This window comes from Salvia splendens, chromosome 6 (assembly GCF_004379255.2).
Source record: "Salvia splendens isolate huo1 chromosome 6, SspV2, whole genome shotgun sequence".
NCBI lineage: Eukaryota > Viridiplantae > Streptophyta > Magnoliopsida > Lamiales > Lamiaceae > Salvia > Salvia splendens.
In genome coordinates, this window is record NC_056037.1 from 3,140,514 (window position 1) to 3,157,178 (window position 16,665).

General features: G+C 35.5%; 2 protein-coding genes across 2 annotated transcripts; one reads left to right on the forward strand and one right to left on the reverse strand.

Moving 5' to 3' along the window:
• Positions 1-1,903: 1,903 nt before the first annotated feature.
• LOC121808518 (inosine triphosphate pyrophosphatase-like) lies at positions 1,904-5,188 on the forward strand. Its single transcript, XM_042209057.1, has 8 exons — positions 1,904-2,064; positions 2,152-2,216; positions 2,376-2,439; positions 2,514-2,523; positions 3,253-3,284; positions 3,380-3,492; positions 4,733-4,809; positions 4,933-5,188. The coding sequence occupies exons 1-8, from the start codon at positions 1,923-1,925 to the stop codon at positions 5,045-5,047; spliced, it is 618 nt and encodes a 205-aa protein (XP_042064991.1). The 5' UTR covers positions 1,904-1,922; the 3' UTR covers positions 5,048-5,188.
• Positions 5,189-6,632: 1,444 nt separating this feature from the next.
• On the reverse strand, positions 6,633-10,506 carry LOC121808512 (probable pectate lyase 8). The gene is made up of 7 exons (XM_042209047.1): positions 10,290-10,506; positions 9,863-9,922; positions 9,131-9,211; positions 7,906-8,548; positions 7,724-7,827; positions 7,493-7,631; positions 6,633-7,402 (listed from the first exon to the last, which is right to left on the reverse strand). The coding sequence occupies exons 1-7, from the start codon at positions 10,391-10,393 to the stop codon at positions 7,181-7,183; spliced, it is 1,353 nt and encodes a 450-aa protein (XP_042064981.1). The 5' UTR covers positions 10,394-10,506; the 3' UTR covers positions 6,633-7,180.
• Positions 10,507-16,665: the final 6,159 nt, after the last annotated feature.

Sequence of the window (16,665 nt, forward strand, 5' to 3'; positions counted from 1 at the left end):
TTTGTACATCCTAATTAACAATAGATTAAAGGCAAAAATTAGTTTTGAACATATGCCCATTTTACGATTTTGGTCATAGACTTTATCTTTTGAATTTTCGTATCCCGAACATTTCAATTCGGATCACAATCGGTCATCTGCTAACTTTTCCGTCTATATTTAACGGTCAATGTTTTTAATTCCAATTTTGACCAAATTAAGTTGTTAATTGTAATTATTAACTCCCTAATTATACCCTTAATATCATTTAAAATACAAATTTTAAACGAAACTAAAAAATTAACACCTATATACAGTCTCCCTTCATCTTCTTCACCAAGAAATTAGTCATGAAAACACACAGCAGTTTCTCTCTCTTCACACTCTCTCTCCTCCTCGTCATCTCATCCAAAATCTGCCGCGCCGCAGACTTCCGATAGTGACGCAAAACTGCAGCGGTGGCGGCCCCAACATTAGCTTCCCATTCTTCTTCCCATCGCAGCAATCCAACTACAGCTACCCAGGCTTCACGATCGATTGCAGCAGCAACGGATTTCCGCTTCTCAATCTCTCGGAAATGTATGTATTTTCCTCTCTCTCTCTCTCAAAATTCAAATGATTTGTGTAACACAAGCCACTTGTGTAAATTGTAAATTACTCGTAAAATTTTGCATGTAAAAACACATGCGCACGCTACACGTACCTCCCACCTTGCGTGCTGCACACTCGCATGCCACAGCCTATCGGCTACGTGCATGCAACACGCGCCTAGCCCTATTAGCCCGACGATGCATCGGGCGGGTTATAGGGCACCCCACTGCTCTTAAAAAATAAATGAAAGTAAAAGAAAAGGTTGGTAAAGTACGAAGTCACATTGTATACTCCATATTAGTTTTAAAATAAACCTTAATTACCAGCAGTAGTAGTAGTTATTTGAAATTATTAGTAGTAGTATTAGTTATTTGAAATTATTAGTAGTAGTATTAGTTATTTGAATGTGAAGTCCTATTAATTTAGTAAAAATATCAAAATGACATGTTAATATTAGATATCCTAAATTAGCAATATGAGATGTTTTATAACAATAATTTTGTGATGACAGATGGTGGTTGATGCAGTCAAGAAGGGCTTTGAACACGCAGCGAATAAAACGGATAGTAAAAAAAGCAAAGATATATTAGAAACCGGCAAAGTTATTGCCCAAGCCGTAAAGGAAAGGATCGATAAAAAGGATTAATGAAAACACACACAAGCACGGAGTAGTTCATTTACAAATTATTTGAAGTGGATTGGGTATCATATGATTAATGTTAGCTTAAGATAATCAATGTATTTATTTTCATTTGTCCTATGTTCAACTTTCAACAACAATAATATCTATTCATTATGTTATTTGCAAAGAGACAGTCGTTACATTACAAGTGATAGAGTAAAAATTGACCGTATAGACGTATTTTGTTATATGATATGTCTACTGAAACACATGGAGAGAAAAACGGAGGAGAGAGTGAGATTTCCTCAATAATATCCGCAACTAATGTTCTACATTTCTTTTTCGGTTCATCCGTTATTACATATCTCTATTTATATTCTACTCTACTAGGCTACTGAGTACTTTAATTTGACTGTTCAATTTTTTTTTGAACATGCTAATACTCCTTTTGTCTTATATTACTCGTACTTTTTTTATTTCGTCTCGCCTCAAATTATTTATGCTATTTATATTTTAAACAAGAATTAAAATAATTAATTAATATATTAAAATTTAATTAAGTATTTTATTATTAAGTAATCTTTATTATATTTAAAATATTAATTTAATTATATTACAAATTAAAATTAAATTAACAACCTAAAATAAAAAAAAAATGCAAGGAAGATAGATGAGTATATAAACTTTTCTTCAAAAATGATACAGGAGAGAACAAAGAGGAAGAGCGGGAATGATGGCGGCGGCGGCTGGTGGAAATAGGGCGGCGGTGCTTTCTCAACCGGTGACATTCGTAACAGGAAACGCCAAGAAGCTCGAAGAAGTTCGCGCGATTCTCGGCAACTCGATCCCCTTTCGTTCGCTTAAACTTGATTGTACGTAATGCATCCATGATCTATCCATCGCCGTTTGTGATTTGTTTTACTGACTATTTATAGGAATTTTTGCTTTATTTTAACCAGTGCCAGAGTTGCAAGGCGACCCTGAGGAGATTTCCAGAGAAAAAGCACGATTAGCTGCGAAAGAGGTACTAACATATTGTGCCGGTAATATGTTTGTATAAATGTTTATAAGAGAATGATATTTATGAATCGTTGAAAAAGTGATAAGTTACGAAAAAGATACGAACAAATTCATGTTTTTATAAATGTTTGTAAGAGAATGATGTTTATGAATTTTTGAAAAGGTAAACGGGCCGGTGCTGGTGGAGGATACCTGCCTTTGTTTCAATGCTCTGAAGGGACTACCTGGTAATATTAATCTATTAGCATAAGTCATGATGATTGTTTTAGAATATGGCTAATGATTGACACAATCTTTGCAGGGCCTTACATGTAAGTTCCTTGCATATTCGTCCATCAAGGTGAAGTTGTTTTCATAGCATTTTTGTTTGGAGCTTTATGAAGTGAAAACTCACAAACTAGTGAAATTTATCTTATGTTACTTCTCTAGGGCTTGGAATGTTATGGGAACGTAGTAATTCACAGTTATATCGAACTATGGATCTTGTATGTAAATAGTGGCGACTTTTCCTTTAATGCTCTAGCTTATGCATTGGGTATATTTTGTACCTTAATCTTGCTTTGTACTTTGCTCCTTTATTTTGCATACTATTATACTACCCACTCTTATGTGTGCAATTTCTTTTAGGGGTTCAAGTTAACAAACCTACGTGAATAACAACCACTTTTACCTCCCCACCCCTCTATGTAGTCCTCATCTTTTCTTTGGGTGTGCTTAATGTTGTAATTTTATTGTGGGATCTTTCATTATGCTTCTTTAACAGAATTGGACCGTGTAATGACTAGCAAGCTTTACCACTTTTAATTCTAGAAACATTGAATTAGATATGTATATATCCTAAGACTGCTTTCAAGTAATGTCATTGTGAGGAAGGTGAGACAAATACTATATCCAATTTTTCTTCTTCTTTGGCTACCAAATTTGACATTTTCTTAATTTGTTAATGTGCACAATCGATCAGTTTATCTTCTTCAATTCCATCTACTCATTTTGCTTTTTGTGTTATTCTACCCCACTGATGTGGATAAACAAAATTGCAGCAAGTGGTTTCTGCAGAAGATTGGTCATGAAGGTATCATTGCCAAGCATAGTTTCTTGTCTTGTTGAATTATTTGTGAAACTTGCCTCCTAGTACTTTATATTTATGTTTCTTCTGTTTCTCTTTAGGTCTAAACAATATGTTGATGGCTTATGATGATAAATCTGCTTATGCTCTTTGCGTATTCTCTCTTGTTATTGGGCCAAATGCAGATCCAATTACTTTTTCAGGGAAGACTCCGGTATGCTCTTTGCTTCCTAATTCTATAATAAATTCCACAAAACTAGATCCAGTGGCTTGATTTTCTGTACAAATTGAAATAGAAGCATGCTAGTTTTAGGGGGGGGGAAAGAAAAAGAATGAAAAGAGTTCAGATGATATTACTGACTAGTCTCATTTTTTTGGTAAATCAGCACTTAAAGCGATTAATTTGGTTGAACGCAACAGTATATGATTTATGATGAAATTCCGCAAATATCTAAACTCAACTTACCCACCCAAAATACAACCCATTCCTACCAACATAAGAAAAGATTTCAGTAAAATTGTCCTTAATTGCTTAGCTTCTTTGAAAATCTGTTTAGTTCATAATACTGAATAGCATGTCAATGAACAAACATCTCATTTTAACCAATACCTTTTCCTGAAACTTCAGTTCTTTCTGGCTCATACCAATGCTTTGGTACAGCTGAGAATTTTACCTAACCTAACAATATGGAAATAAATTTGCTTAAAGCAAACCAAATATAGTTACATCTTCAAACTTCTAACTAAATAATAGCTTATGCTGCTTAAGATGTACTCTCTCCTTCCCACAATAAGTGTGACATTTCTCTTTGTCAAGGAATTTAAGGAAGTGGTGTTTAGTGAGCTAAGTGGTAGTAATAAAGTAGGAGAAATAATAAAGTAGAAAAGTGAAGACATAATAAAGTGGAAGAAATTTAAAGGAATGCGCCTCACTTATCGTGGGACAGAGAGAGTGCAGCCTGGATCAGTTTATTAGCAAAAGTGGTTGTCCTTATTTATACTTTTATGTCCCTTATCTTGAGGGAATATTCAATTTTCATATTCATATATAGGTATTGATTAAACAGTTAAACGCTCATGAGCTGATCTAACACTGTACCACTTTTCCTCGCCCCTAATAAACTGGTAGACAATCTAACCAACTCTGCCATCACAAGTCATAAGTTGTACTACAATTTATATTGCCAGAATTTACTTGTGCATACATGTACTAAAACATTTTTGACGGACAAACTCAGTGCATGTACTTTCATTTCTTTTACTTGTAACCCTTTGTGTGTTGGCTCTGATTTGGTTACTTTGCGTGAATGTTCGACTTTACAACATATTGATGGACCCTGTTTTAGCATTGAACTAGTACCTTCCATGTTGGGACCGTGCATATGCATCCGATACTTTACTCACAAAACACGCATATAGTACAGAAGTGATATAACTTGCTGCTGCCATTTCAGGGAATGATAGTTCCTCCTAGGGGACCAACTGATTTCGGATGGGATCCAGTTTTCCAACCTGATGGATATGACCAGACGTAAGTTCATTACTCGACTCTCTAGTAGTAAAGACTTTGGTTTTATTCATTGCGTAGCATCATAACTCGCCAATCAATTTGCCATAAAAGCCGGCCTACTAACCAACCAATGTGCTTTTACAGTTATGCTGAGATGCCCAAGGAAGAGAAGAACAAGATTTCTCATCGCTACCGGGCCCTTGCACAGGTGAAATCACACTTTGCTGAGGCTAATTATGCTTTCCAGAACGAATCCTAAACTCTAGAATGCTCTATCCCATTCATAGAATATGAAAGCACGTTTATGCAAATTATTAACCCATATTTAAGAGCTAAGAAAATGGTTTTACTGCAAAATTTGACAGTTATGCAATGGAAGTAGTTTTTTGCTTTATTGTTATATCCTGCCTTGGCTATTTGTTTCATAAAACATTAGATTAGATGCTAACAACCATTTGATTTAGATAAAAAAAAGTTGGAATGTGATTGAGATAATTCTTGATTGAAACTGCATCTGCATGTACCTTAGTCTGTATTGAATGTGAGAGTGGCACATATGTATATAAACAAGTAACATGGAAGTGGGCATCGATGCTGGATTAATTAATTGTGACTATGGCTGTTGGCCCCATTTTGTTTATACGAAAAGAGAAAATTGTTAGCTCACTTGCTATATGGACCCATCATCACATGCTAGCCTATGTGCTTCACCAATCGTTACATGTGACCAACGATGCATCCCACGTATTTAATTTTACATCTTAATTAAGTTTTACTAAGTTATAATTAGAGTATTTATTCGATTTGTTCTTTTCAAAGTCTGTTGTTTATAATTGAGTTTATTAAATTTAATTTAATAATAAAATTACATTCCAAACTTATAGGAGTATAATTTTATTATGACCGATGTAATTTTTCAAAAATTGTAATCCCTCCGTAGAGGCTATTTTCTACTACATAATTTTCCCTCTTAAGGCTGGAACGGAGGAATGACATGTATAATGTCTATACCAATTATTAAAAAAAATCTCGTTTTATAAAATTTAATTAGCATATCGTATCCTTAATTTAAGGACAATATTGCAATAGGAGTATTTATTTATTCCTTCTGTCCTTTATTAATTGTTCATTTTTGCCATTTTCGATCCTTGGTCATTAATTGTCTATTTTCACTTTTTTTTACCATAAATGGAAAGTAGACCATATGTTCCACTAACTTATTTCACTCATATTTTATTATAAAATTAATACTTATTATATAAAAGTGGAAAATAAATTCCATTAACTTTTTTAACTCGTTTTCCTTTACATTTCTTAAAACTCGTGTCGGAATCAAAGTGGATAGTTATTGAGGGGATGGAGGAGTATCTATTTTACACAATATCCAGATAAAGAAGCATCTATCTTATCAACAAATTATTTAAACAAATAGTCAATAATAGCTACAAAATCAAAACAATTCATATTAAAAGAGAATTATAAATATCAAACTATAGAATAAAAACCTCGAATTTCCATTATAATGTCAACTACAATTCACTATCAACCTGAAACCAAAATTCAATCTTACAAAGAAAATAAATATATCAACTAGGAGTATTTTATTCTTTAATTATTAGCTAAAACTACTAATAAAATATATAAAAAAAAATAATCCAAAGGCAGCTATAAATGATAAAATACAATTAGAGATAGATAATCAGATCTGTCGAGCATGCTGTAAATTCTAATAACCACAATGTATCACAAAGATGAAGTAAAATCCAAATAAAATAGAATCCACAATCATTCAGATAAAAAAGGAAAAAGGTCGCTATCAGAGAACAAGTAGAAAACAGCAAAAATATAGTAAAATCATAATGCATTGAACCTCACTACTTACATACTATGCATCATCTATTACATAAGTCCTTCTTTTCTTCTTCACCACTAAGTTTTGGACATTCACACTATAATATGGCTCCATACAACAAAATGAAAGGTAGATTCTCAAAGGGTAACCACAATTTTTGTGGATAATAATGATAAACAGATATTCATATATATATATATATAGATGGATATATATTCTCAGTTACGACAGGGATGGAGGTGGATGAGATTTTGGACAACGCTTCCGCGCCTGTTTCCAGAACAACGATAATTCTTTCCGACTGAATCAGGCCGAGGTTGCACAATAATGTGGTGATGGTGGGATGATGAAATGGAGTGTGTGATTGGAGAATGTCCAGGCATGTATAAAAAATGTACACTTGCCAATGTGAATGAAGCATGGGAATTTTAAAAAATCGGGGAAAATAGGGAGTATTACTGTAAGGCTCGGAATCTGTAGAAAGAAAGAAGGCGGGGAAAGAAGACCTTCTTTCTTTGCTCTTTTTTTTCATGCGGTAGGCTAGCACTGCCGCCCACGGCGGCAGCCAAGGGCCCCTGCACCGGAAGTAATGGATCCGACCATGGAGGAAGACTTTGCACCCAAACTCGAAGCACGAGCGTAGCTGGCTGAAGCTCCAGCTCCGGATGGTGTGAAGTAAGCTCCGTTCAGCATCAGGTCTCCTTCTGATCTCCAGTTCCAGCTCTTCCATTTGCCTGCAGCTGTGTCGACTCTCTTTGTCACCTGATCGTAGCAACAGCAGAAGTTTAATAAAATCTTGTTTGTAGAGAGAAATATGTGACAAAGAAGTGGAAATTCTGAGACTTGCAGTACCTCCTTTGCAAAAGGATTGACTGGTGCAAGGTATCTGTTGCCTTGGCTGTTGATGGTGGGCTCTGCACTTCCACCTATAGCGTACATCTCCCAGTGAGTGTAGTCGTTGTTCACGACGTGGAAGTAGCCATGTCTGCACCTGAAAGGGGTTGATACATAACAGATCAAGATGGATTTTTTTAAGCCAAGACAAACTTGGAAGATTGGAACATTTTTTCTTGATTGTAATACCTTGGCATTCTCTGGATGAGTCCCTCTCCAAAATGGTTGAATGCGATAGTCGCCTGCATCGTCTTGTCTCTCATGTAAGAATCACTGTGGCCTAACAGAATCACCTGTTTCCACCTAAGTGTGTTAGTAAAAACTCTTCAAAATGCAAAACAGATGAAGTTGTATTTTGAAGGAAGGCCAACCTCATTGTGGTGTGTGAAGTAGTTGTTGGAAATGGTGATGGCAGTGGATCCCATGACAGCGTCCACAAGCCCGTCCGCGCAGTTAGACAGCGAGTTATGGTCGACCCAAATATGGCTCGACCCAAAGATGGAAATCGCGTCACCATCCGCCATAGTCCTCCAGCCGTAATGCGAGGGCGAGCTCCTCACCATCGCATTACCAGTCGGCTTGCAGTCATGGATGTGCAAGCCATGGATGATGACATTCGTAACGAACTGGATCGTGATGCATGCGCCGTTAGCAATGTGCACGTTGACACCACGTCCATCTATGGTCTTGAAGCTGTTCATGATCAGCTCCTGCTTCAGCGTGATGACCATGTCGCGCTTGAAGACGATCCACAGAGGCTCGTCCTGGATGACAGCGTGGCGCAGGGTGCCCGGCCTCGGGTTGACAGGGTCGTCGTCGCCAGCGTCTGTGACCACATAGTAGCGGCCGTCGCGGCCACCAATGGCGTTGCGACCGAAGCCAATCCCGCAGTCCGCGAGGCGCTTCCGGTTCTTCTGCCAGTTAGGGTCGCAGCGCCAGCAGTCGTCGATGGGGTTGCCGGTTCCGCATGAGAAGAAACCGAGTTTTCTCCTCTCCGTGCTGTTTCTTGTGGCCCTGTACGGTTCAAAAGATTCCTCATCAAACTGTTGTTCTGTGTCGGTGGAGTAAATATCTCTCTCTCTGGTTTTATTTATTTAATTAATTAACTAACTAACTATTTGTAATACTCCATAACACTCTGTATAGGAACACATGCAGTCACGTGAAAAAAGATACTAACACAGCTAATCCCACTTAGAATGTGATTGGAGAAGTAGCTTTCATAACTAACAAAAGAGAATTAAATTTCCAGATAAGGAGCAGAGATACAAGCAAGAACGTGAATAATTATGAATTACTATAAAATTACCATGAGCATTATATGTGAAGGAATGTTGTACAAGGGAGTAAGAAAAGAGGCCCCCATATTCCAATTCACACATTAATTAAAATAATCAAAGAAAAAATCTATAGAAATAAATACAGCATGTGGGTAGGGACGTAGGGCTGCTGAGAAAAAGTATAGTGACATTGAATTTTTGCTGACCACAACGAGAATAACTCATTAGCACTAAATGCAGAAAACGGCAATTAAATATCCCAATAATTCTTTAAATATTAATAAAAAAATGATGTAACAAGAGAGAAAAGACCTACATTACTACCATTCTTGCCACCTCTTCTGGATCATCAACTGCGTGTTCATTGTAATACTCCTCTTCCTCAATTCCTCCCAACCTGAACCAATTTTTTTTGTTAATAAATGCATAATCACATGATTCTGTAAGAAGTTTTTCTCGAAGATTGGGATCTGAAATTTGACCAGGAGTTTACCATTTAGGCTAGACCATATCGATTATAGCTGATTCTCTAGGGAGGTCATTAAAATTGAAAAGGAAATAATATAAATTTGTGCTGTAGTAATTCCACATGAGGGTGTCAGTTGCTACCGACATTTCACAAATTAAATAACTATACATACATAGATATTTTTCTATATTTTCATCATATTAATTTTGGAATTCCACTTTAGAAAGTGGCTAACGCCTCACACATGACTCACCCACCTAGTGCACCACACACGAGTGTCGTACATTGAGAGATAGAGAGAGGAGAATATAAACTGATAACTGATTAAATTAAAGCGGATCAAAATGCAGTGCTCCAAATTACAGAGAGCGATAATATCTTAAGGATAATTCCAACATAAGAATCCGAGGAGATTCGCCTAACATAACAACCGATTAAACTGTTCAACAATCTGCAGCGAATATGGAACAGATTCCTTTTCGCGAAACGGAGATGGTGCTCATTTTAGAAGATCCGACGGCTTAGATCAGAGTTTAAGAAACCGACGGTTTAGATATGTGAAAAGTAGTGTTTACTCACTTTTCCGACGCCGTCGAATTACGAGACCTCTGCAACAGAAACTCCTCTTTCTCAACCGCACTGCCGCAACAAAAAATATATATATAAATATAAATACTATATACTACTATAATGCGCTTAACAGAATCATAAAAATGTGCAGATTTTAACTCTGTTTATCCTAATCTGAGTAATCCTTCCTCCATTTCCCAAGCATAAACAATCACAACATTTTCCGCAAAATGCAAGTGATTTACGAAGCAGATTTGAGAAGAATAAATAGAATTAAATAAAAATCTGCGAGATCTCTGCTGAAATCGCGAGATAAAAGCGAAATTCAGCATTAAAATGAGGAGAAATCAGTATTTTGAGTACTTCCCCAAATATTGAAGATGGAATCACAAGCATTTTGAAAAAAAAAAACACAGCAAAAATCGCGAAGTTGAACCTCAAAATAGCTGATTCTTCGACTTTCTGGATTCTACACAGAGCTCCGGCGACAAAGGCGAACAGCAGCAGCGAAAACAGAGGTAGCGATTTCTTAGACGCCATTAATTGGCCTTTCTCTCTGTATGTGTGAGTTTAAAATGTGTATGTATAGGTGAAATATGTGTGTATTTGATTCGGTGAAGAATGCGGAAGAGCAGAAACGAAAATGGAGCAGGAAAAGGTAGCGCTACGACCAATAACGGACTCCTCCTCGTTTTATAGACTGTGACGTACAGAGAAACGTTATACTTAACGTCCGTTAACTAACTGCCATTACTGCCACCCCCACTGCCTCTAATTACCGGTTAACTGCATTCACTGCCAATCACAATTGCGCTTTTATTTTTTATTTTATTTTTCGTACTATCATAGTATCGCTTTTTTTTTAAATCATAAGTATCATTCGTTCATTTGAGAACATTCAATTAATAAAAATCTTATCTACAAAAAGGATAATGGAGTATTAATAAACTTCTAGTCTGATTTAATGAACCAAAGATTTTATATCCTTATAAATTACTATATTGAATAATCAATATAGTTCATTTATGACAATAAGGCATTAATGATTAATTATCTAAATAAAGATGAATCGCATAAGTATTTATTTTCATTTCGCATAATATCTATTTAAGGGTTACATTTCACTTTGTTTATTTTTATAACAGACTTTTAGTTATGAGTTTAATTATTATAAAAAATGAAGGTGGTTATTTAATTATATAAAATGCTTATACTTTTATATTGTTTTATTGAACTTTGATTTTTTTTAATGATTTCAAGAAGTTATTTTTACGTGGGAAGTATTAATTAGTATAATCCTGAAATTATTACTATGAGTCGATGTATAGATATTAGTAGTAATCAATTAAACAAGTAAATGACATTACAAACATTCTTTATCATAGAACGTATTTTATCTTCAGCGAATCAACTAAACTATTTTTATTCGACCTTAATTATAATTAAGATCAACGACGATGATCCCATCCCTCCCGATTAATTGAATCGATATAGATTTACAATTTTTAATTAAAATGAAATTGTTAGTGCTATAAACATGCATGCCCCTTTTGACAGGTGCGTGAATTAACAGGTTTATACCGTATTTGGATAATTTTTTTTAATTGGTGGAATCTCTAGTGAAAAATTTATAAGTACACGTGTAAATATATGGTGACCTCTTTCTGAATTTAATTCAGAAATGATAAATTAAAATGTTTGCTGTGCGGAGAATGAAGTATTTTTTTTTATGATAAAATTTTACTGCATCAGCAGCGGTTGAAGGACGGACGACGGCGTCTGTCCGTCCGTGCCAGCTGCACGGCACCTGCTGTCCGCCGCTGCGCTCTCGCCGCCGGCACGGAGCTGCTCGATGCATCGAGCACGTCCGTGCCAGCGAGCAGCTGACGTGTCCTCCTCTGATTGGCCAACGGCAATACCGTTGGAAATTTTCTTTTTTTTTTAAAAAAAAAATCGGATTTTAATTAAAAAAATCCGATTAAAAAAGAAATATTTTCCCACTTCCCAAAAAATTATATCCGTTTTCTCCTCGCTTTTAATTTATTTTTCAATTTTTTTCCCTAAAAATTCACATTTTCATCTATAAATATCCTCACTTTCACACAAAAAATTTCACACCACACTACACAATTCTCTCATTTCCATTCTTACAATTCTCAATCTTTCTTTCACTCTTACAACAAAAAAATGTCTGACTCCGGCGATCACCCCTCCGACTCCCGCGGTTGGAACCACGAATGGTTCTGCTCGCAACCATTTGCTAGTCCGGAAACAGAATTTTCGGCCCTTCCTCAAACCCAAAATTTGCAAGCTCTTGGTGGCTATAGGCCTTACCCGGTGGACGACCAAGATGCCCCCGAGGGGCAATACGGGTGGGCACCTGAACCACCCGTACGTAGAGCGGGAGGGAGAGGGGCTCTCAAACTCCTCCTATTCCTACTCGTGGTGTTCGCACCCCGTACACTCCGGGGGAGATGGATCAATTATTCAAAGTTTTTTTGTCTATCTCTGAAGATCCAGAGATTGACACGAACCAGAGACCATTTTTTGTGGCGCATCTGTCGCCGGTACAATCAAAACCGGCAGGCTAGAACAATCGAGCGCAACGAGAGTATGGTGCGCAATGCCATATACAGAGCCAACGAAGAAATCCAAAAGTTCCAGGGGTATTACCTCCAGGAAGAGCGGTCGGCGGGGAGCGGCAGAAGCGAGGTCGACGTCATCAGTGCCGCGTTGGCGACCTACCAATCCCAACACTACAAACCGTTCAAGTACCTCAATGTTTGGCAAGAGGTGCGTGTGCATCCGAAGTATAGGGGGAGGCGTATCATCCTCCCTATCCGACGTCGGCTCCGATGAGGTGTCCACCCAGCTCGTCGGAGCTAACTTGGGTAGCCCCGACGCCGGCCCGAGTAGTTTCCAATGCCAGCCGCAAGGAAGGAAGAAGTCGACAGCCAACCGCGTCGCGCCGCCACTCCATCCGCCCCCGCTCCCGCTCCCTTTGTGCCACCTCAACCCCCACCAACTTGTTGTGGGGGGTTTTGGCCCAACTCAATTTGGCCGATAGGTCAACTATGACCCCCGAGCAACTTTGATCGCATGTGGCAATGATACGGGGTCTCCAAAGAACATTGGGGGTAGAGCCGGATGAATAGTATTCAACGGTGGTATTTTTAGCCTTTAATTATGTAATTTTTATTTTTTAGGATTTTAATTATGTAATTTTTACTTTTTAGGAGTTTAATTCTGTAATTTTTAATTTTTAGGATTTTAATTATGTAATTTTTATTTTTTTCATAATTTGTAATAGTATTTCAGGTAATTTTAATGCATTTTAATATTATGGAAATGTTTTTATTTAAATTGAATAATAGAATAGTGCGACCCTTGAGCTTATCCTTGCGGAAGAGTACGGATGTGAGTGTTGTGCTCTTACCTAAGAACATGGAATAAAAGTGGGTCCGGGCCCACATCCGTACTCGTTGACAATAGCACGGATGGGGATGTTCTTAATTTTGTTTCAATAGCTTAATTATTGGCACTTGTAACGAACTAGTATTGCTTTTATCCACTCTGTCTGCCCTGCTACGTGCCAGTGTCGGTCGCTAACGTGGCACACCTCACGTCTTCTGTTTTTATTTTCTTATCAATAAATGCATTGTTGGCCTTTATTTACGTGAGTCGGAAAATGTTATAAATCGATCTAGGCACATTTAATGAGTAATTAAGCACTCTAAAGTATACTAGAATCATTTCAGTTTTATTAAAATGACTTTGGTAAAATGATGTACTGTAACAAATTTCCTATCGAAATGTACTCGGTGAATAATGTATTATACATTTATGATTATTAAAAATATATACTCCATATCATTAAGTGAAAATGGGTACAATGATAAAATACTACTACTACTTAGTATTGAACAATATTTTGAATTGAAGAAAACTTATTACTGAAAAAAGACAATCTCCATCAAAAAAATCCAACACCAGCGCTAATTTGCTGCTATAAATTTAGGCCACTTCCCGCTTGGAATCGGCGATTACGGTTCCAAGAGATGTTTTTCTCGATTTTTCGGTTTTTACCGGTTTTGACCTTTTGGGCCGAATGCATTCCGGTTAGTTATGATGGGACTACTCTGTAAAATAATCTCAATGTTCCACGAAAAACACAATTTGGGGGTTGGAATTTTGCAATTTTAGTTATTTTGGGTATAAATGAATTAGTTAGGAGTTGATTGGGCGGGGGCGGCAAGTTTGTTTCGCTTGCTCCATGAGTCTCGGCGCATGTCATTGCGGAGTAGGACTGCCTAGATTTAAAGCATGGTTTTTGCTAACAACCAAGCACAATGTTTTTTAAGAAACGGAAGTTGTGGGAACGTACATAATGAAAAAAGTTTTTTTCATCATCCGATTCGGAAGATAGAGGAGGTGCGACTATTGTTCCTTGCTTAGACAACGATCAATTTCTTATAAATATGAGATAAAATATTTTTTTTTCTTTATTGCGTGACCTAATTCATATAAGTATGATGTAGTTTTGCTTATTTTTTAATCCAGATGATTTGGAGAAAATTAATTTCATTATTAAAATTTGATTTATAGCACCAAATATTTATGATTTTTTTTAATTATCCACAGCTCCTATTCACCACACCTATATAACTTATAATATTGAGTTTATTTTTATAATTGATTAATCAGGTACAAAATGTCAAAATATAATACATTCGTTTGATTTTACCACTCATTTTATATTGAATTATATTTTCAATAATATAACCTACAACCTATACATTGTAAACAAATTAAGTAAATAAAACGACCTTTTTAGGTATGTCAAAAAAATCGATATTCCTATCTTTTTGGGGAAGCGAAGCATGCATGCAAACATCAAATTTATGTGTTCCAATCATAACGCTATGTCACGCTTGCTTCAAAACAATTGCCCCAAATTTTAACTCTTCAAAACAAACTTTTCCCTATTGATGCATTATTATAACTGCCGGCGGTTATATATAAGGAATCCAAGGACGATGATGACTATAGACAGCCTATATAATCATTTACGGTTGCAGTATAACTAAGATCAAATGATTCAAATCTTATTTATTTGATGCCTTGATGGAATTATGAAAATTGAAAAATTGCCATATCACGATTCACGCGTCACTATATAATTTAGAAGCATTAAATGGTTCTCCCTATAAATTAATAATTATCCTGATAAATGTTGTTTTATTTCCAACGAATTAACTTTAAAATGAATAATGTGACATTTGATAAGACTTAAAATTAATTATTTTAAGCAGTTGGCTGACAATATATTCGTTTAACAATTTAATTAAACATTGGCCTAATCATAATTTCAGCATCATTATGAGGCGTAATTAGTCGATGTCGTGATTTTGTGGTTTGCTTTAATTCTCCGTTAATTAGTAAGAATTTCAGGAAAAATTAAATAAAATTAAAAAGGCCCACAAAGTTATCAAAGCTTTACATTAATGATTAAATTTGACCACTCAAAAACTATTCAAACTACTTCATATGTAATTCAATCACATTTAGTCATTTTATTTTAATTATGTATTAAGACTATATAGTGATGATGTTATATTGTATTGCTACTATATTTTTACATAGACTATATACAGTGAATAAATTTATTTAAATTTAAAAATTCAATGGGACACGAAGTGTTAGTGTTGCTTCTTCCAAATTGGTAAAGATATTGCTTTTGTGGGGTTCTAAAATAAATGAAAGGTAGATTTTGTAGGCCAAGTTTTGTTACCAGAAAATTGGCAGGTCGTTGCTATTTAACCATCTCCACATATTCGATAAAAAAAAATTCATCTTTACAGCTTTTTTCTTCTTCAATAAAGTACTAGCATGCATCCAATTAAAGTATATGTCTATCCCATTACTCGAAAGAAAATAATATAAATAAATATTACTAAACAAGACAAACCAAAATCATGCTAGATTTCGGAGTTTTGTTTATTTTTCACCTCAATAGCAATTTTCTATACTTGAACTATTCCAAAAAAACAAAACTCAAAATTGTGGGTATTCTTTTCTCTATGAGAAGTCTAGGAATAAGAATAGAGACATTTAGGATGGAAATAGGTACATGAATCATCAACTATATATAACTAGGAAGTATTAAGTTTACTTTTAAGAAATTAATTAACACTAACCTTAATTTTGTTCAAATAAAAATGACATAGGGATGTCACACCACAAAAATAAAGTTTTTTGGGATTCCCTTTTCTTAGTAAGTTTCCTAACCAACAACCGTTTGGAAAAAAAGGTACTACTACTTGTTAACTAATTAGTCATTTCATAAATCCAATCAATTGACAAAAAAAACATTTGTTTAAGAAGACATGAGGTAGTTTGAAACAAAAAAATATATTTTGAAATTATATGTATTAAACAAAAAAAATAGAAAAAAACATAATTGCAAATTCAAACAGCCTACATACAACGGTACGGAGGTGTCCAAAGTCAACAAGCATTAATGTTACTTTATTCCAAATCAAATTTCACCATATGAGTAATATAAGTAGTTCCCCATATATATTAAAATAACATCAAATTTGGCAATAGTCTCCATACACAATGTTAGGCCTTGGGGAAACGTACATGGGCATATCATTCATTTCTATTGTGATAGTGTGAATATATATTTTTTATTTTTCTCTACTTCCCTATTGAAAAGAAAAAGTAACTTAAGAACCCTCCTTAATCAAAATTAATAAATCGAAGAAAAACATCTTAGTATATAGTAAATTAGCCCAATCAATTTATAT